Source organism: Monodon monoceros, unplaced genomic scaffold (assembly GCF_005190385.1).
Source record: "Monodon monoceros isolate NGI ecotype Baffin Bay Population unplaced genomic scaffold, NGI_Narwhal_1 Super_Scaffold_16, whole genome shotgun sequence".
Classification (NCBI taxonomy): Eukaryota; Metazoa; Chordata; class Mammalia; order Artiodactyla; family Monodontidae; genus Monodon; species Monodon monoceros.
In genome coordinates this window covers 13,883,075-13,905,483 of record NW_021703772.1, presented here as the reverse complement: position 1 = coordinate 13,905,483, position 22,409 = coordinate 13,883,075, and the positions used below count along the sequence as shown (strand labels likewise).

Below are 22,409 nucleotides of genomic sequence, written 5' to 3'. Positions count from 1 at the left end.
TTAACCTTCTATTAGCCTACATATCACAATAGTAAATGCTTTCCTATATCTTTTGACATTAATTCTAATTGCTCAAAAGTAACCTACAGAATACCATCCATAAATTTAACTCTCCCTTGATACTGTATTCATTTTATAGTTTAAGCGGGGGAGGGAAATGAACTGAATATAAATATACCTGTGGATTATTTTGATAATTAAAGCGATTATATAACCTATAACACATTTTCTCCATAAAATAATCAGATCTTTCCCCAATCATTCATCTTTTAAACAATTAAAAATTTGAAAAGGAAACTTATACTAAGTAGGCTCAAACCAATCTTATAAGTTTAACATGTTAACTTTTCTTAAAGAAGAGAATGAATTAAAAATAAGAAACAAAGCAGAGATTACAAACTCCAGCACCTTCAGGGGCAAAATACATAATGCAAGTCTCAAATGTTAGAAAGGGGTATAGATCCCATGTTCCATCTAGAGACATGTACACTTTTCTTCCTGGAACGCTGAACCTGCCAACAACAAAGTGAGTGGGGACAAATTGTGACCAACGGCTGCCTCCACGTAACCTGTGACTGATTCCATTTCCACTTTCAAGAGTCAGTGTGTCCCATGCTATCTATATACACTGAGGCTTACGCCGGGCATTTTAGATACAGACACCTCCTTGTCAGAGAAAAAGTCAGCTAGCTGAGTAGGAGGGAGGTGGGAAGACAGTGTAGCATCTTCTCTCCTCCCTCTGAGCCTGAGATCTAAAGTCCTAACAGTTAGAGCCAGAATTCATAGTGAAGAGAAATCTGTCTAGAAACCTGCACACCTCAGGTGTATGTCTTATCTAGCAGGTAAAGTGATGTGATAAGTTTGACTGAGGGTAAAAATCTTCACAGAAAATAACATAGATGTCAACAGAAAAATTTTTTTTGATCTTTGGAAAAGATCATTTATTTATCTTGACTGAAGTACTGGTTACAAAGGAGCATACATGTGTCAAAAATAACTTTATATACTTCAGTTTTGCACGTTTCAATGTATATAAATTTTACCTTAATTTTTAAAAGCACTTATTTAACTAAGCCCAGAATACTACACATAAAAAGGAAAAATAAAGAGAATGAAGGATGAAAGAAGTCTACCTTATAGAACATGAACCTTATAGAACCTTATCAACACTTAAATTTCTTTCTGCATCTATAATTGCATATTTTAATAAGCATTTTGAAAAAAGCATGATATATTTAAAAAAATGTGTATATTAATTCAAAGATGTATGTGAGTGCCTTGTTTGTGCAGGGAGTTGTGCTAGGTGTTGGAGACACAGTGGTGACACAGACATCCCCCCCAATAAAGTTCAGTCTAGTGAGGAAACGAGGCACTAAACAGTTGTTAATAATGATAAATGCTACAAAAGGAGTACCAAGTACAGTGAGAGCAGCTGGTGCCAGTGTGCAGTGCACAGCATGAGTCAGGGAAAGCCTACCAGAAATTTAAGCTAAGACTTGAAGGATAAGTATGAAAAAAAATCACATAAAGGGAGGAAACATTCTGGAAACATATCCAGACAGAAGACGTGTGAAAATCCCGAGATGAGAGAGAAGGACTTCAGCAGGGCAGTAACATAATCATGTGCTTTAAAGTAATAATTCTAGAGCAATATGAAGAAGAGAATAGAGGGGAGCATAGTGAATGCTATATGACTAGTTACTAAGCAATGAAGGTGCTTTGGTCTTAAGTACTAGATATGAAAACAGAGAAATTTCAGGTTCTAGAAATACATGATGTAGGGAGAGAGGGAGAAGAAACTAACAAGAATAATTCCCAGGTTTCTGTCACGATCAGATGGAATGACACTGATTATGAGCTCATTTGGAAACGTGAAGTTTGAAGTACCTCTCAGACAATGAAGGGAGCCACCAACTAGATAAATGAATTTATGAGTCTGAAGTTCAGAGAATGAGGCTGGAGACATAATGTGGGAATCACCTGAACAGAGGCACAACAGAGAGCTAAGGTAAGCAAATAACAGGTACCAGGAGAAGGAAGCCTAGGACTAAGCCCCAAGAATGCCTCTCTTTTAAAGGGCAGAGGAGAAGGAAGAGTGACTGAGAAGAAACAGAAAGGCAGGAGGCACACCAAGGAAGTGTTTGGTCACAGAAATTAAGAACCCAACGTGTTAGAAGACGAAAAGGTAGTCAACTGTGCCAATGCTGCTGGAAGAGTCAAGGAGCATGAGGATTAGCAGTGAGCTTTGCTGTCAGAGATGCGCAGGCGCGGTGATCCTAGTAAGAGCGAGAATGAATAGAAGAGTTGAGATAGAAGCGTGACTAAAACATATTCAAAATGAATAAAAGATGAGAAAAAAGAGATAGCAAGTGTCAACATTTCCTATGAGACATTTAGCTGTGCATGGCAATGAGAGACCCTGGGAAGCAGTGCAGGGGTCCAACCGAAAATGTAGTGGGATTTTATTTTGAGGATGCCAGCGACCTGAATGTGTCTAATGCTGATGAGTAAGACCAGTAGAAAGGCAGAACCTGAAAATAATTCTGTTTTTTGACAAAGCAGGAAGAAATGAGATTCTTAGCACAAGTGAAGAAATGGCATTTGATAGGTGAGGAAACACTGCCCTCCATTAAAATGGGAGGGAAAAAGAGAAACACAAAAGGGGAGAAAATATAGGGAAACCTGTGGATTCAGAGGCAAGAGATGAACCCAGCTTCCACCTGATGCTTTCTCCTTCTCTCTGAGAGGCAGAGGGCAAGACTGTTTATTAAGAGTAAGGGGACCAGCAGGATAGCTGGAGGTTTGAAGAGAAATAACTCTTTCAAAGTGGTGGAATGAGCGAATAGAGAAAGAGTGAGACTACTGAGCAGTGTGGAGGGCTGACTAGAGGTTTGTGAAAATGCCACAAATAGTGGCACTGAGCTACCCTGTGTGAGGTTTCCCAAGTGGGGTTTCTACCAGCAGAAGCCCAGGAAAGGCAAGTTGCTGGGTTTATCTAGGGTTGTGGTACTACCAGCTGGGTTCGATGAAAAGATGATGGGAAATATTAATACTAGTTAATTTTTACTGAGCACATTACTACAGTCCAGGCCATACAGGTGCTTCATATGAAAGGCTCCTTTAAGCCTCATGGCCACTCTACCCAATTAGCACAATATTATTTTCATTTTATAAATGAGGAAGCTGAGGAATGAGAATTAGTTCCTTGACTATGGTCACATAACAGCCAGGATTCAAGGTCTGAGATTTCATTTGCCCCCCAACCAACAAAAAAAGTGGTATGTGTGTGTGCTGAAATAAAACAGAAATTTAAAAAATAGCATGGTATAAAAAGTATATAAATAATTTTAAAATACTCCTTTTATCAACAGAGTGATGGACCATGAAATCACAAGTAATTTTCTATCTCAGTGTTTGTGTTGGAATTTAAAGACTCACCAAATCCAAAACTTAAAGAGGACAGCAGTAAGTTAACTTATTTCACATTTAAATCCCAGACATTATATGTTTTCACATGCTATCACATTTACCTCAAAATGTCAACATAAAATGAATCTATACCCTGAAGAGGAAAATGAGGTTCAGAAAGGCTAAATAACTTGTTAAACGTTTTATCAAAACCCTGAAAAATGAAGTAGCTTCTCCTTGACCCTCTTGCCACTAAGCCCTATAAAACCTGGGGTAATAGGCCTGATTGAATTCACTCAGCAGAACAAAAAACTTTACAGCTGTTTGCTCTCATTGGAAATTCTTTCCAAACACTGCTTTATTCTACCAAGTAAAAGAAACCAGGACATGCTCTCACCATTACACTAATAATCAAAACTAAAGAAACTGAAAATAAAAATTCGAAAAGCAGAGAGTAAAATCTTAGAAGAAAATCATTACGTCCAATTCTCAAACATAAACAATGAAGTAAGTTACTGGGCTTGATGATTTTGCAGACACAATAATTAAGCTTGATGAATCTTAATAATCATTCTAAAGTTAAAAAAACCTGAGAGTTTAATCTCCTTGAAAGCTATTAAACAGCCTACCTCAGGTCCATGTTTTCCAAATTGTTTTAATGAACAAGGTATTTTTCTTGAATGATAATAAAACAGTAATACTAGGTGAAAAAGGCAATACATATCTGAAGAATTTATATATTCACTGCAAGGACTTACAGTCCTTGTAAGACTGGAAGAGATTTATTATTAGGAGTGGTAGATGGCAGCTATTACAAAAATATTTGTATTAATATGACATACCCTGTAACTGAGGATATAAGGACATTAGGGTTTAAAAACTTGCAAGAGAATGAATATTTCATCTCTCATGTTGTCACTCAATCACCCTTACTCAAGAAGAGACAGACTTTTCAGTATTTCACATATTGAAGCATAAGTGCTAGATATTTAGAAAAATATTAAATCTTTCCCTTTCAGTTTTCCATTCTAATCATTAAGTATAGGAGCAACTAAGATTTTACTCATATAAGCTAAGGTTGGCCCTTATGAAGGAAATAGTATTTAAAAAAAAAAAGAAAAGAAAAAAAGCTTTCCACACTGAGTTGTACCATCCAAATACATGTGACAGAAAAAAGACAGTGTTTTGAAATGCTTAACTTAAAGGAAAAACAACAAAGCTCTACTTACCATATACATTAGTATGTCTCTAATCATCACCATAGCTGTCTGATGATCGTTCCAAGCTTGATTTAGTGTTTGAAGAAAGTTGTTATTCAATGAATTTAGTACATCTTCTCGCACCTATTAACAGAAAACTTCATTAGTTTCTTTATACACAAGCACGCGCTTACTCATATGTATACATGCACATATCTGTTCAACAAAATAATGAAGTGGAATCTTCGATTTTAGAACAAAGAAACATGTTACAGACCAGTAGAAATATTTTAAGCTATAATACAACCTATATACAGATAACTAACAAATGTGTTTTGTATAGTCCAGACCCTTCTCTTGACCTCCAGAATCATAAAGCAACCTCTTGGGCATTTCTCAACCCGCCAATGACTTAACCTCACTGTCAGCATAAAATCCTAAATACTTTATAAAGGAACCACAAAGGCCCCACAGAACTGGCCCCAGGCTATTGCTCCAATTAAATTTCCTACTACACTTCCCCTCCCCCATCTTTGAAGAATGGTCGAAAACACTGATTTTGCAGTCAAACTACCTGGGCTTGAATCCCAGCTCGCCGACTAGCTGTGCAACCTTGGGTAAAGTATTTAATCCCTGTGCTTCAGTTTCCTCAAATCTGAAATAGTATCCATTTTATAGGATGGTTTTAAGGACTGAATTACCACTAGTAATACAGGTAGAACAGTGTCTGGCACTCAGTAAACACTCAGTGAGCATAAACCATTAACTTAACGCACGACAGCTACCATGGAGCTGCATACAGCAAATGTGCTCTGCCATCTCCTCTGTGCTGGTTCACATACCTCACTCTCTGCCTTTTTTTCTGCACAAGTTTCACCTCCACAAAAAGGTCTTCCCTGACATCCTATTTCAATAATGTCTATCTCTATTCCTTTACCCTATACTTTATTTTTCCTCAAGTACTGATCACTAATTACTAGTATATTACATATTTGTTTATTATTTCTCCTACTAAAATGTAAGCTCCACGGTAGCAGGGAGTCTGTCTTTTCCATGTGTACCTTCCACATCTAGAACAGTGCCTGGCATATAAAAGACCCTTTATTTCATCCCCACCCTCCAATACCATGATCCACGGCCAACAAGGTAAGCTCTTTCAGGATATCTGCCTTTGCACATAAAGTTCCTTTCAGTCTGAAATGCCTTCCTAATGCAATCCTGATAAGAATTCAGGAATTTCACAGTCCACAAGCATACTGACACCTTCTCCAATATGAGGTTACTGACCACTACTTCTTCCTGCTATGCTATTAGTCCAAATGAAAGATTATTTGACTAGGAAATAGACTCTAGACTCTGGTTCTAGCTTTGTCATGAAAAAGTAGTGTGTCTGTCCTCCAAGTTCCTACAACACTTTGGGACTATACTGCCAACCTATGCAGTTATTCAAATCCAACCAATCCTCCATGGTCTAGCTCAACTCTCAATAACTCCAGCTTAAAGAGACATCTTCTATCTCTAAACATTCTTTACCACAGAAAATCTGCAGTAGTGGTTCAACTTTTTCAGGTTGGGGAGAATCTGAAGTCATGATGTTCTCTGAGAAACAAATTATTTAATATGTGTGTTGAGATATATAGACACCTGTAAACCCAAATTATAAATACATGTAAATAAAATGTCACTGTGTATTAGAACTAGAATAAAGTGGTTCGAAGTGCCAAAGATTAAAAAAAAAATACACAAAACACATTACTCTCAACCCACGGGAGAGTAAGCTGAAGTTGTGAAAACTATATATTTTCTTATTTATAGAGGAAAAGAAGTCAGTGAGAGATTTTAGTGATGGGACAATAAATCTATTCTACTAAGCATACGGTATGAAAACCACTAGCCTATACCACATAATTCAGAATTTTATTACATAATCTTTTGTTCACAGACTCAGCTCCTTGACTTCAAATATATCACCCAGAGATTACTCCATAAATATGCTGACTACATCAAAAGTGATAAACATCCATGTCAGTTAGTTGACAGTACTGTGTTAAACAAACACTTTCATGCAAAGTGGTAATATACCAATTATTTCAACTCATTAAGTCTACCACTCATCATATGCAAGTTCCAAAGGTAGCTAACGCTAAAAACAAAAACACAGCAAGTTGAAAATGTACCTATTTACAAAATTCTTCAACCTTCATATTCTTTCACTGAACCACTAAACTTTGAGTAGCAATTAAATCAAAATCATGACAATACTAGAGAAACTGTACTACATAACAAAAATTAAATTATATATTCCAAACACCATAATATCTAGGAATTAATTATTTGTAAGGACTTAAGTGAACTTCTATATACCCTCTTTGTTATAAAATCAAGTTATATGTTAATTGTATTAAAGTCACCCTGATTCTGGAATGCAAGAATATGCTTGGTATATTTGTTGGATAAATGAAAAATTTACCAATTAAATTTTAAAAGTTATAAAATAAGGCATATTTTCTAAAATCAATGATTTATACACTAAAACATAGCAACAAGTATAAGACACCTGCCTTTCAACAAAATTAAAATGCGATCAACTAGCACAATGTGTCATAAATGATAAAACTGCTTTATTTGCATTATACTTCAAAAAATTATGCTGACAAATCAGTAACAGGGAATTTTACTTAGCAGAAAATAAGCTGCTATAAACTGTTAATTTTGTTATATTTATTTTTGAAAGATTACACACACGGACAGGACTAAAAGATGAAAGATAAATACCCTTAGGCACACTTGCTGCAACGATCTCTTAATTATTCAGATCACTTTATGAGCAAAAAACTATTCCTCTAAAACTGCCCCAGAAAAATATCTTCATACTCTGATACATGAAAAGTGAATGCATATTTGTTCAAACATATACAACAAAATGGTAGGAATGAGGTGAAAATTCAATCTTCATGAAGATCAAAACAGGCTTTTCAAAAGACGATTAAGTTGGCATATAAAGCAAAGTACACATAAAGTGAAAAAAAGATTTAACCTTTATTTTACAAATTATTAACATAACAATACAGAAAACTTGAAATAGAAAGTGGGAACTGTGTGTTGTAACATGATTAATCTTTGCACCAGCAAAGGCAACCCTGATGTAGAGGCGGTACCAGAACCAAATGGACCTGCAGATCAAGTACGACCAGCATCATTACTTGAGAAAATCTACATGAAGATTACCCAGATAAAGAGCTGGAATTTGAAGAGTGAAACGATGAAGAACTGTGGAAGTTGAGAGCAGGATGGACCAGCTGTGACAAAGAGGATAAACGAGTAGCTGAAAACTGATGGCTATGCAAGACATCTAGCCTTGCAAAGGATAAAGCGAGACACAGTAATTTAAAACAGTAGATCACAAACTTGGCAAAGAAACAGAATCCCACGGAGACTAATAGATTTCAATCAAGAGAATGAGAAGACACAGAATGGGAGAAAATATTAACAAAAGACACACACATCTGAAAAAGGATTGTTATCCAAAATACACAAAGAATTCATAAAACTGGACAATAAGAAAACAAACAACCCAATTTTAAAAACTGGCAAAAGACCTGGACACCTCACCAAAATGATATCCAGATGGCAAATAAGCATATAAAAAGATGTTCAACATCTGACCGGTAAGGAACTGCAAATTAAAGTAACAATGGGATACCACTACACTTCTATTAGAATGGCCAAAACCCAAAACGACATCACCAAATCTGGTGAGGATGCAGAGCGAGAGGCACTCTCAATCAGTGTTGGTAGGAATGCAAAATGGAAACAGTCACTTTGGAAGAGAGCTTGGCAGCTTCTTACAAAACCAGACATACTCTTACTATATGATACAGAAAATTATGCACCCTGGAATAAATACCAAAGGAGTTGACAATTTATGTCCACATAAAACCCCCCACATTGATGTTTACAGCAGCTTTATTCATAACTGCCAAAACTTAGAAGCAACCAAGATGTCCCTCAGTAGCTGAATAAATAAACTGTGGTACATCCAGACAATGGAGTATCATTCAGCACTAGAAAGAAATAAGCTATCAAGCCATGAAAAGACACACAGGAACCTTAAGTACATATTACGAAGTGAAAGACGACAATCTGAAAAGGCTACGTACCATTCGATTCCAACCATATGACATTCTTGAAAAGGAAAAACTAAAGAAACTGTAAAAAAGATCAGTGGTTGCTAGGGATTAGGGTGGAACAGAAATGAACAGGCAGAGCACAGGATTTTTACGGCAGTGAGAATATTCTGTATGGTACTATAATAGTATTTCATTACACATTTGTCAAAATGCATAGAATAAACACCACCAAGAATGACCCTCTAGGGCTTCCCTGGTGGCGCAGTGGTTGAGAGTCCGCCTGCCGATGCAGGGGACACGGGTTCGTGCCCTGGTCCGGGAAGATCCCACATCCCACGGAGCGGCTGGGCCCGTGAGCCATGGCCACTGAGCCTGCGCTCCGCAATGGGAGAGGCCACAACAATGAGAGGCCCGCGTACCACGCAAAAAAAAAAAAAAGAAAGAAAGAAAGACCCTCTAATGTAAACTATGGACTTTGGGTGATAATGGTATGTCAGTGTAGGTTCATTATTTTAACAAATGTGCCACTCTGGTATGGGATGCTTATAGTAGGGGAGGCTGTACATGTGTCAGGGGGCATATAGGAAATCTCTGTACCTTCTGCTCAATTTTGCCGTGAATCAAAAACTGCTCTAAAAATAAAGTCTATTAAAAAAAATTGAGCGGCCCACCAATTTACTGATCTAAAAAACACTGATCAAAAGAAAGAGAATCTGGGTATCTTTCTTTTTAAAGCTACCCCAATGATTCTGATACAACAGCCAGGATTAGGAAACCACTGACTTAAAAGAGCCACACTAGCCATTTCTGTTCCTTCCCTTTGCAGAATTTCCTCAATATGAATATGTTTTTATATAGTTATAATAATAATCATACTGATGTGGTTCTGAGTCCTGATATTTTTAAGCCATCCATTAACATTCAACATTAAACTTTACTTTAGGAGAAAAGTTTCTAGCTATATCATTTCATTTCCAAAGTACTGTAATAATTCAAAGAAAAAGGGTATAGCAGAATGAAATGTAAGAAAAATACAATGTCATCTGAGATTTAAACAATTTCCAACCTAACACCAAAAGCATGAGCTACAAAAGAAAAAAGTGATAAACTGGACTCCATCAAAATTAAAAGCTTTTGTTCTGCAGGTACCGTTAAAACAATAAAAAGACAAACTAAAGACTGGGAGAAAATATTAAATGACTTGTACCCAGAATAAAAACAAACCAACAAACAAAAACCTCTCACAACTCAGTAAAGAAAGCAAACAACAGAATTTTAAAATGGGCAAAAGACTCGAACAGACAATTCTACACATGAAAAGATGTTCACCAACATCAGCCATTAAGGAAATGCAAATTAAAACCGTGATGAGACACCACTACACACACCCATTAGAATGGCTAAAATAAAATATACTGACAATTCCAAGTGCTGACAAAGATTCTGAGCAACTAGAACTCTCATACATTGCTGGTGGGAATGCAAAATGGTACAGCCCTACCAGAAAACAGTTTGGCAGTATGTTACGAAGTAAAACATACACTTACACGTGACCCAGCAATCCCACTCCTAGGAATTTATCCTAGAGAAATGAAAACTTATATTCACACAAAAAGCTGTACACAAATGTTCATAGTAACTCTATTCATAATCAGAAGAAACTGTATACAACCCAAATGTCTTGCAACAAGTAAACAGGTAAATGGATAAGCAAACTGATACATTTATATAGCAGAATATCACTCAGCAATAACAAGGAACAAACTATTGATATATACAACAGATTGGCTCAACTGCAAAATAATTATGTGAATGAAAGAAGTTAGTCTCAAAGGCTACAAACTGTATGATTCCACTTATAGGACATTCTTGAGAAAACAAAACTATAGTGACAGAAGAGATCAGTGATTGCCAGGTATTAGGGGTGGGAGAAGGATGTCACTATAAAGGGAAAACAAATTTTCTGGGGTGAAGGATGTTCTATATTGACTGTGATAGCAGTTACATAAATCTATAAATGGGCTAAAATTCACAGAACTGTACATGAAAATAAAAGGCTAATTTTACTGTATATTGACTTTTTAAAACTTGCAGTAATTATGATTCTCAAAATTGGGTCCTGTTTTATTACCATATTATAAATGTAAGCTATGATGCCACAATCTTTATTCATAAAAGCAACTTGAATGCCAAACAATGAAGAATTGTTAATTATTTTGAGTATACCAACGTTACAAAGGCCTCTGCTATAGTTCAAATTGACATACTACATCCTCCATTTCTGTGAATAGAGCTTTCCCTGTCCTTTTTATTACACACTTAGCAAAGTTTAAAGGAGATTACTAAATCAAAAAAACCCCCACTTTTATTTTTCAATGTTGTATCAATAATAACACCTGTTCACTGATAAATTAACATCCAAGTTGCAAGAAATACATCCTCAAATCAATCAAATTACTGGCAAAGGGAGGGGGAGAAGGATGGAAAAGGGGATGACAGGAAGGCCAGCAGGCATGAGCATGACTGGGAGCTACAAGGATTGACAAGGAGGCTGACCTTGGGGCAGCAGCTCTTGGCTGGATGGAGAGCTGAAGAATATTAATAATCTACACAGTATCCCCCCACCCTCTAACATACACACATTTATTTTTAATCATTAATTAAAAATTTTTCACCTAAATTTAAATGCCTGGGGCAAAGTCCCAGCAAGCCAATCCTAATATCTAGGTAACACAAAGAAATTTATCAGCTAAAACTAATTATAAAGATTTTAATTCTAAAGTTTACTGAAACCAGAACTGAGCCATATAATTAATGATGATATGGACTACTGAAAAGGACTTCCTTCTTAGAAAGTCTTAAAACTCAGGACAATACTTAATTCCAACACAGATAAATCTCTGTAAGTACAGATATTTGTATTTAGCATTATTTTGCACTGAAATATATATACCATGTATTAAAAACATAAAATGGTGCATAATCTAGCACACATGCTAAAAAAAAGAACATTTAAAAGTATCACAGAGATACTACTGATATAATGTTAAGAGGTGCAACCTCTTAGAAACCTGTAGTATTGTAATGTTCACTCAGGAGCTAAAACAATCAAATTACTATTTGCAAATGGACTTGAGGACACGGGAGGGGGAAGGGTAAGCTGGGACGAAGTGAGAGAGTGGCATGGACATATACACACTACCAAATGTAAAATAGATAGCTAGTGGGAAGCAGCCGCATAGCACAGGGAGACCAGCTCGGTGCTTTGTGACCACCTAGAGGGGTGAGATAGAGAGGGTGGGAGGGAGACACAAGAGGGAGGAGATATGGGGATATACGAATATGTATAGCTGATTTCACTTTGTTATAAAGCAGAAACTAACACACCATTGTAAAGCAATTATACTCCAATAAAGACGTTAAAAAAAATTAGTATTTGCAGACAGTTACCAAGGGCAGTTACTATTTAGGACTTTTGACTTTGACCTATACAGTCTGCAGCTCCTCTTCCCTGTAATATGGCTGGGGTTGATTAGATCAATGGCACTCATGCAATGCTCCACTAAGATGTCTCAGTACCACTCCAGGGTGGGCACTGTTTCCCCTGATTAAATATGACTTATGTTGGTTTTGTGTGATTTTAAAAGTGGGGTTTTCCACTATTTTAAAAATACAGGCACACCTCGAAGATGTTGTGGGTTTGGTTCCAAACCACTGCAATAACGTGACTATCACAATAAAGCAAGTCACATGAATTTTTCGGTTTCCTAGTGCATATAAAAGTTATGTTTACATTATACAGTAGTCTATTAAGTGTGCAATAGACTAAATAAATGTCTAAATAAATAATGTGCATATCTTAATTTAAAAATACTTTGTTGCTAAGAAATGCTAACCATCGCCTGAGCCTTCAGGGAGTCATAATCTTTTGCTGGTGGAAGATCTCGCCTTGGTATTGACGGCTGCTGACTGATCAGGGTGGTGGTTTTGCTGAAGGCTGGCGGGGGCGGCCGTGGCAATTTCTTCAAATAAGATGACAATGAAGTTGCTGCATCAATCGACTCTTCCTTGTTTCCAGAATGATTTCTCTGTAGCATGCAATGCTGTTTCACAGCATTTTACCAACAGTAGAACTTCTTTCAAAAGTGGAGTCAGGGGCTTCCCTGGTGGCACAGTGGTTGAGAGTCCGCCTGCCGATGCAGGGGATACGGGTTCGTGCCCCGGTCCGGGAAGATCCCACATGCCGCGGAGAGGCTGGGCCCGTGAGCCATGGCCGCTGAGCCTGCGCGTCCGGAGCCTGTGCTCCACAACGGGAGAGGCCACAACAGTGAGAGGCCCGCGTACCGCCAAAAAAAAAAAAAAAAGCGGAGTCAGTCCTGCTACTACTTTATCAACTAAGTTTACGTAATAGTCTAAATCCTTTGTTGTCACATTAACAACCTTCACAGCATCTTTACCAGGAGTACATTCCATTTTAAGAAACCACTTTTCAGGTTCCACTTCTAATTTTAGCTCTTCTGCAACTTCCACCACATCTGAAGTTACCTCTTCCACCCTTTGAGCCCCTCAAAGTCATCCGTGAGGGCTGGAATCAACTTCTTCCAAAGTCCTGTTAGTATTGATATTTTGACTTCTTTCCACAAATCATGAATGCTCTTAATGACATCTAGAATGGTGAATCCTTTGCAGGAGGTTTTCATTTGACTTTGCCCAGATCCATCAGAAAAATCACTATCCATGACAGCTATAGCCTTATGAAATGTGTTTCTTAAATAAACAGACTTGAAAGTTGAAATTACTCCTTGGATCCATGGACTGTAGAATGGATGTTGTGTTAGCAGGCATGAAAACAACATTAATCGTCTATAGATCACCATCAGAGCTCTTCGGTGACCAGGTGCACTGTCAAAGAACAATAGTACTTTGAAAGGAATCTTTTTCTGAGGAGTAGGTCTCAACAGTGGGTTTAAAATATTCAGTAAACCATGTTGTAAACAGACATGCTGACATCCAAGCTGTGTTGTTCCATTTATACAGCACAGGCAGAGTAGATTTAGCATAGTTCTTAAGGGGCTTAGGGTTTTCAGAATGGTAAATGAGTGCTGGCTTCAACTTAAAAGTCACCAGCTGCATTAACCCCTAACAAGAGTCAGCCTATCCTTTGAAACTTTGAAGATAGGCACTGACTTCTCTCTAGCTATGGAAGTCCTAGATGACATGTTCTTCAAATAGAAAGCTGTTTTGTCTACACTGAAAATCTTCTGGATTACTTGATAGTCTGTACATCAGCACTTGCTGCTTCACCTTGCACTTGTATGTTACGGAGACAGCTCCCTTCCGTAAACCTCCAAACTCACCTCTGCTGGCCTTCAACTTTTCTTCTGCAGCTTCCTCACCTCTCGCAGCCTTCACAGAACTGAACAGAGTTAGAACCTTGCTCAGGATTAGGCTTTGGTTTAGAGGAATACTATTGTTCCTGGTGTGATCTTCGATCCAGACCACTCAAACATTCTCCGTATCAGCAATAAGGCTATTTCACTTTCTTATCATTCGTGTGTTCACTGGAGAAGAACTTTTCCTTTGCATCTACAACTTGGCTGTTTGGTACAAGAGGCCTAGCTTTCAGCCTATTTCAACTTTCAACATGCCTTCATCACTAAAGCTTAATCACTTCTAGCTTTTGATTTAAAGTGAGACGTGCCATTCTTCCTTTCACTTGAATACTTGAGGCCATTATTAGGGTTATTAATTTGCCTAATTTCAATATTGTTACGTCTCAGGGAATAGAGGCCCAAGGAGAGGGAAAGAGACAGGGGAGCAGCTGGTCAGTGGAGCAGTCAGAACACACACAACATTTATTAATTAAGTTCGCCATATTATTTGGGCACAGTTTGTGCCTCCCACCCCAAAACTGTAACAGCAACATCAAAGATCACAGATCACCATAACAAATATAATAATAATGAAAAAGTTTGAAATACTGCAAGAATTACCAAAATGTGACAGACACATGAAGTGAGCAAATGCTGTTGACAAAGTGGTGTCTGACCTACTTGCTCAACAGGGGGTTACCACAAACCTTCAATTTGTGGAAAAAAAAAAAAAGATGAAGTTATCTGCTAAGTGCAGTAAAGCTAAACACAACAAGGTGTGCCTGTAACTGAGACAGCCACTGGATACTTGCTAAGTATCGTTCTTGGCTCTAAATTCTAAAACATACTGCTTGTCACACCTGATGAAACCAGAGTATTTACATAAATATGCAACATTTACCATGATCAAAAATAGCATATAAGTTCTCACAACATCTGAATTTTTCAGAGCCCTGCGTATGTGATCTGGGGGCTTGTCACTTTACAAATTTTACCAGTTATATAAACCCTGTTTTTCCTAGAAACGCCATTAAAAAATAATTCCTGAAGATCTCAAAATATTTTTCACTTCATCACACCAAAGTGATGTGACATAAACCTATCAATAAAAGTGGCTTACTGTATAAGTAAATCTCAATGGAAGCCAAGCCATGGAGTGTAGACGATATGTCTCCTAATGCGACACATCCTTTGAAAAAAGCTCCACGGCTCTTCCCGTTATGCCGAGAATTCTTGATTTAAAAGATTACATGGTGAACAGTGGCAGCACAGGAATACAGATGCTAAAAAGCCCATCTGCCTGATTCAAATCACAGACACACATTTAGTAGATGTGTGACCCTGAGCAACTTACTTTCTTTATGTATCAGTTTTTATAAAAACAGAAATAGCACCTACTTCAAGGAGCTGTTGTGTGGATAAAATTAGTATACACAAAATACTTAGAACAGTGCCTAGCGCACAGTAAATGCTATATAAGCATTTGCTTCTATTATAACATTACTTGTATTACATATTCTTAAAATTATTCATATACGTATTTGAATCTTGCTACTCAGAGCGTGCTATGCACAGAGCAGAATCATGGTCAGTATCATCATCATCATGGTGAGCTGGACCCACTGAACCATAATCTGCATTTTAACAAGATACTCAGAAAATTCCTAAGTGCCTTAAATTTTCTGAAACAAGCAACATAAATAAAACACGTATACCTATATACTCACATATTTTATACAGTATTTTCTAAACTCTCAATTTCCACTTGATTCTTGCTTTCCTTCCTCTAAAGAACAGAAATTTCTCCACAACTAGAAGGAATTCTTTTACTTCATACTTTGAGAAGTTCGCAATGGAGCCAACCTCCATTAAGTTTGGTGAATAGATGTTGCTATCTCGTAATACATATAACAACCTTAAGATTTTTGTACAACCTTAAGATTTTTGTATTTCAAAGCAAACTCCTACTAAAGGTGAGGAGAGCTAACCTTAACTTTTGTAGATATTTTAAACTTTCTAAGAATTCACTAATGACAAGAGATTCCTGAATGGAATAAAATTCACTGCCCTCTTGATATTTTCTACATTGACAGTACTGTTTTCATTATTTTCACTAATTTTTAGAATAAAGGTGGCCACCTTGATCAAAGGAATCATACCAGTATCATTAACAAAACTAAAGATAGCCACTACAGGGAAAACGTTTTGCTTGACTGCTGTCAGAAGATTCTTCTATAAATAAGTTTACTAATGTATACATAGTTACTGACGTAAGTTTAAGAATTTCACAAAGTGTCCAAAACGAAGCTCTTAATTCAAAAGGATACATAAACATCTTTCCCTGAACCGACAATTCAAATATTTAATGATTACTTCCAAAAAGTGAAGCAGGGTGCTAGGCACCACGGGGAATACAAAATGCGGTCACTTTACAATCTCTATAAATACAGGAGGGTAGGAAACAGGAGCCTAATATTAGCATTCATATGGCCTCAATACAAAGTGAAATCCAATGAATAGTACTAAAGAAGTTGTGAGGTCCAAAGCAGGGGCACATGATGGCAAATAGAACAATGGATTTTCATAGTTTCATAAAGAAATTTTGCTACATGTTAAAGAAAATTAAAAAATCCAAATTTGGGATTTTAAAAATTACATTCTTAGTTCAAATATTCTTTTGAACTTCTTAAAAAAGTAACACAACTTGGAAAATCGGGATTTAAGGACAAAGTAGTATCATGAAAAATGGTAGCTTTTTACCTAATGGTTGGAAAGGAAAACAGAAATAAAAAAGCAGTATACCATAGAAGGACAATATGATTATCATTTGTAAAGTACTTCATTCCCAATGGTTAAGACAATAAGATATACATTAAAAGCATCAAGTACATTATAGCATTAATACCATAGTTAAACTCTGAACAACAGGGACACTGACATAATAAACAGTAAAATATATACAAAGCACGGCAATATGGCAACTAGTCTTTTTGTTCTCCTGAATACCATGGAGAAAACAACACAGTTCCACAAGATCACACAATCTGGTTCCCAGCAGACCGACAGACTCCAGCCTCAAGAAATCAGAGGTATACAGCCCCAAAACTACACTGTGCTTTTAAATGGTGAAACACACTCTGCTTAAAGTGGTTAGATTCAGGAGTAATTAACTTGGGTAGGTAGAAGTATTACCCCACATACAGAAGACAAAACAGATCTCGGCAGTTCATGGATACAAACCATGACGGTTTCCATTTGACTGTTAGTATTATTCTTAGAGATTCATTTCAATAGACAATTACGGAGAGCAAATATGAAGAGCAGGAGACACAAAAAATGAATGAAACAGGTCTTAGCTTAATAAATATTAAAAGAACATCACTAGAAACTACAATAGAGAGCAGTACCTGCCCTCACAGTGCTTACTGTCTATTCCACAATTTAAGTGGGAATAGCTGGTATTTAACATGGGTGAACTTGCTAAATAACACTCTAAACTCGGCTCTTCCCCAACATCATTTCTCTTTCAATCCTTTCAAAGTAGAAACTCCTCAATTTCCTATGCCCCTCATATTCTATGATTGGTATCTTTCTGACTCTCTAACAGCCCTTTTTCCTCACCTTATCCCTAATAATCTTTCTCTTTTGCGATTATCCTATTTATACTCAAGTCACTCTTCCAAATCATATTTCTTAAGGGTTTGTATACCTAGCTGAGAGCCTTCGTCTTCTTTCTGACTCCTGTCATCACCCTAAGCTGCTCCAATATTCAATGTAATGGGTTCTTAGTTTCTTCCAACAACTTTAAATTAGGAAAAAGGACAAGACAAGATGGCAGGAGAATGAAAGATAAGTAGCAAAGAAGCACTGAAAATGGCACTCCTGCTAAACCTTTTACTCCATCTTTTCCGTTTCAATCCGTCTATTTTTTAAAATTAAAACCCAACAGCTCCTACCACCCACAGAATAAAAGCCTAATGCCCTACAATGTTAGTCCAACTAACTTTACCATTCTCGTTTCCTACAAATGCATGTGAAGTCCTTTATGTTCCATTTACACTTATACTGGTCCACCAGACAATGCTCACCCCTAGCTGCCTTTTTTACTCATGCCATTTTCCCTACTGAGACTATCTTTTGCCTTTGTTTACATGATGAATCTTTCATAATCCTTTAAGGCTCATCAAGTGACCTCCTCTTTCTACTTTGTCCTGAATTCTGCAGGCAAAGTAATTCCCCTTCAAATCTGATTCCCTCACTAAAATTGGGAGGTTTCTTGCTGATAGGCATGGTGTCTTAATTATTTTTTGGTGGATAAAACACAGGAGAGACTCAGTATCTGTGGGTCTCTAAAGTGAATCTGTCTTTGCTAATGAAAATCTTAGTCCTTAGTGTTTCTATCAATGTCCTTCGTAATTAACTGCAATCACTGTATTTATGTTGTGTTGTACATAAATGCCGTTTTAAAAGTCTCTACATTCATTCACATTTGCCTAGAAATAAAGGAAAAGCACTAAAAAAGCTTTATTATAAAAAGCTAAATCTGTTTAAATAACTGGCCTACAAAATAGTCCAGAGCTTACCATAAAATTACCAACTTCATTCCCTCAGGCAATTTGTACTACTACATAAACATCTAAATATAACTATGAATAAACATAATACTTAAAACTCTGGCTCTTCCCATTCTCCCTCTAAAAATGGGGAGAAAAATTAATATACTGAACAAGTAGTTTACATAGAAACATCATTTTCAGCAAATGTGACCCTACATACAAAATACAAATGGTAGGATGTTATTCTACAAGGAGACTTTACAAAAAAATACTCAACAAGAAAGTCACTTAAAAATTGAAATTCCCCTTCAAGGCTTCATTTTTCCTACGTGGAAAGCAAAGTGCTGAGAACTGATCAGGATTACAAGGCACAGATTCAAGTATGTAAGTCCGTAATATAAGTTCCAGAAAGACAGGGATCTTTGATATAACACAAATGCTTATTAGCCTAGTGCCCGGCACGTAACAAGTCCTCAATAGGCAGTTTTCTGAATGAATGTAAAGTGAGGATGAAGCTCCTCTTATTCTGCCTTCCTCACATTCAAAGTAAGCTGTTATTTGAAGAACAAGATGGAAAGAAAGACTTTGAAAACCACTGGAATAAATATTCTTTTTAGCAGTAATAAACTGTTTCTACTAGAGTTAAGAAGTCAACATCTTTTTTGTCCAGCTATTTTTCTAAGAGGAGAACAAACTTTCAAAGTACAGGAATTAGCTTTTATAAGCTCACTTACGAGACTCCACATTATTTAGTTATTACTATAGACTAATAATTTGAAAGAAAAGGGGAAATTAAGCACCAGTCAAATCTAAGAAACCTGTTAATCACCACAAAATTGGGAAAATAAAGTTCTTGCCACATTAAAACCAAAGAAAGTTTCTCCCCTGACTTTAAGAAACAATTAAAAATGAAAAAACTTCTAAACACATATTATGGCACATGAAAGGACAATGGTAAACTGCAAAAACCATGATTTTCCTAAGTCTTAGTCATTATATAATTTTAATGCCCATTGAGGCTAACAAAACCAATCCCCATCTCCTTTTATACATTAATAAACTAAGTCCAGAAAAATCTAGTAGTTTGTTCAAGATTGTTAGTGGTAGAATCAGGCCTAAAGCCTAACTTTCCCTACTTTCTATCCGGTACTTCTTCCAACTGCATCTACTTCTAACTTCTTTATCATTAAACTCCTATCATTACTTCTATTGATATTATTATTTCTTATTATTATGGAGTACTTAGCAGTGTGTAGAAAAAAAAAGACAAGTCCTCCATGACTTTACTATGAGCTTAGAGAATTTCTATTAAGTTTGAATCCCAAATAGGAATCTTCTAAAAGGAAATGACTCCAAAAAAACAAACAAAACACTTTAAATATCTGACCATTTGATCAGTTATATCTCAATAAAGCTGGGGGGAAAAAAACATAAAAAAATATGGCTCCACCCTAACCTAACCCTGCCCTCAAGTAATAGAACTGATCAGCACTATTTTTGAAGATTTTTTTTTTTTTAATGTGGACCATTTTTAAAGTCTTTATTGAATTTGTTACAATACTGCTTCTGTTTTATGTTTTTCTGGGTTTTGGCCACGAGGTATGTGAGAGCTTAGCTCCCCAACCAGGGATCGAACCCACAACCCCGCACTGGAAGACGAAGTCTTAAGCACCAGACTGCCAGCGAAGTCCCTGATTAGCACTATTTTTGAATTTAAAATTGTCTTTTCACACACTCACACACGCGCACGCACACACTGTGAAAACCACAACCCTGCTAAATAAAGGTCAAAATTAAATTATTTTATAATTTAAGGTTAGAGCTGAGTCTCAAAGTACCACTAACTCTGGCCATTTTTCTGTCTCCACTGCAATCCTCAATCTACCTGAAATGTTTAAGTTCCTCAGGGTTCAACCTAGGGCCCTCTTCTTTTTTTTTCCTGTGTGATTTCATCTACTTCCAGGGCTTTAAGTATCATCTATATGCTCACAATTCCCAAATTTACACTTCCAGTCCAAACTTCTCAAGAGAACTAGATTTACATATCTCATTTCATTGGCATCTTAAAATTAACCTGCCAAATGGAGTTTCTTTTTCTACCCCAAATCTATACCAAAATATGGAAACTCCTAGCTGTTCAAAAGCCAAAATCCTAGAAGTCACCTTGGATTCTTCCCTCTTCCTCATTCCATACAATCAACCTAACCACAGTTAACAAGCTTTCTACATCCAAAATAAATCTTGAATCTGAAAACTTTTCTCTATCCCCAGTGTCACTAGACTGTTATAAATCGCCACTATCATTCATCTGAATTATTGGATTATTCTATCCTATTGCCCCCACTTCAACTCTTGGGCCCTGTAGCTTATTCACCACATAGCGACCAGAGTAATATTTTTAAAATCTACATCAGATCATATCACTGTCTTGCTTAAAATCTTGAATGGCTACCTACAGTACATATAATAAGTATGACCCCCTTACAGCATGGCTTCAAGGCCTGGCATGATGCAGCTTCTGCTTTTCTTTCCAAACTCATCTTGTTCCATTCTTCCCCAACTCTTAATTCCCTGTTCACGACATGCCCCCCCCCTCCAAATTTCTCTAGTCCAGGTATTGGCAAAGGAAGTCCTTCTGTCTTTTAAAAATAAAGCTGTATCGAAATACAGCTGTGCCTGTTCATTGTGTGTAGTCTATTGCTGCTCTCGTGCTACAACAGAGGGGTTGAGGAGCTGCGACAGAGAACATATGGCTCAGAAATCTGGAAATATTGGCTATCTGGCACTTTATAGAAAAAATGTTCCATAACCATTCCCTTTTGCCTACAATGCTCTTCAACCCACTTTTCTCACGAGCACCTTCTCATCCTTCAAGTCCCAGTTTAAACACCACCACCTTCTCAAACAACCCTACCCTGGCCTAGGTAGTTGCTCTCATCATTTTTCCCTATCACTGTACCCTGTTTTCTTCATTACTTTTTATAACTAAACACTTGTTTACTTGTTTATCTGTTCCATGAATGCAGGGATCAGATGCAACCCATTTACCAATATATTTCTTACACCCGAGCCACAGCCTAGCAAATAATAAATACTTTTGAATGTTAAATTCTGTGATGATAAATCTTATAGGGATACTTTTGAGGCTGATAAAATGACCTGTAATTTAAAAATCCTAAAAACTGGAAAGTGGCAGAACTTTTCTTCTCCAACATAACCATACTTTTAAAGGTATTTGACTTAGAAGAAAATAATCCCTGTGAATTCTGAAATGTCTTCATATTTACTAAATAAGACAAGAATTTTTTTTAATGACAAGGCACAAAGGCCACATCACACCCTAAGTTTTGCTTTGTGGTCTTGAGAAATTTACTGAATTCCTTTGGGTCTCAGTTTCTTGGGGAAACATTCTTCTAGAGATAGGAAGAATATACTACTAAGAAAGAGAAACAGCATTTAGCTTTTCTATGCCTGCTTCAATTCTGTAAACTTATTTCCAAAGCCCATTATCAGCTACTTTCATTGCAAAGAACTATCCCCCCATGAGCTGCCCTCTTGTAGTTTATACCACTCTGCTTTACCAAAAATGTTCCTCAAAATGTTCACTATTCTCATCTTGAAATCGGAGTACCAACGAACTCTGATTCCATGAAAAAATTGTATTTCCTCTGAATTCTTCAATGTGAAAAGATAGGTCCTGGCTGTCTATACCATAGCACTAAAAGGTTCACTTCAGTCGAAAAT

General features: G+C 36.8%; 1 protein-coding gene across 2 annotated transcripts in view; it reads right to left on the bottom strand.

The window, feature by feature from the left end:
* Window positions 1-22,409, bottom strand: part of CUL3 (cullin 3) — a 96,786-nt gene that overhangs the window by 49,503 nt on the left and 24,874 nt on the right. The window contains exons 1-2 of one of the 2 annotated variants that reach the window (XM_029224960.1): window positions 12,634-12,897; window positions 4,638-4,751 (exon numbers count right to left, since the gene is read on the bottom strand). In XM_029224960.1, the coding sequence (XP_029080793.1) occupies window positions 4,638-4,751; window positions 12,634-12,834 (315 nt within the window). In that variant the 5' untranslated portion in view covers window positions 12,835-12,897. Of the gene's footprint in view, window positions 1-4,637; window positions 4,752-12,633; window positions 12,898-22,409 lie in introns of those variants that run through there. The other variant, XM_029224959.1, reaches the window with a different exon arrangement.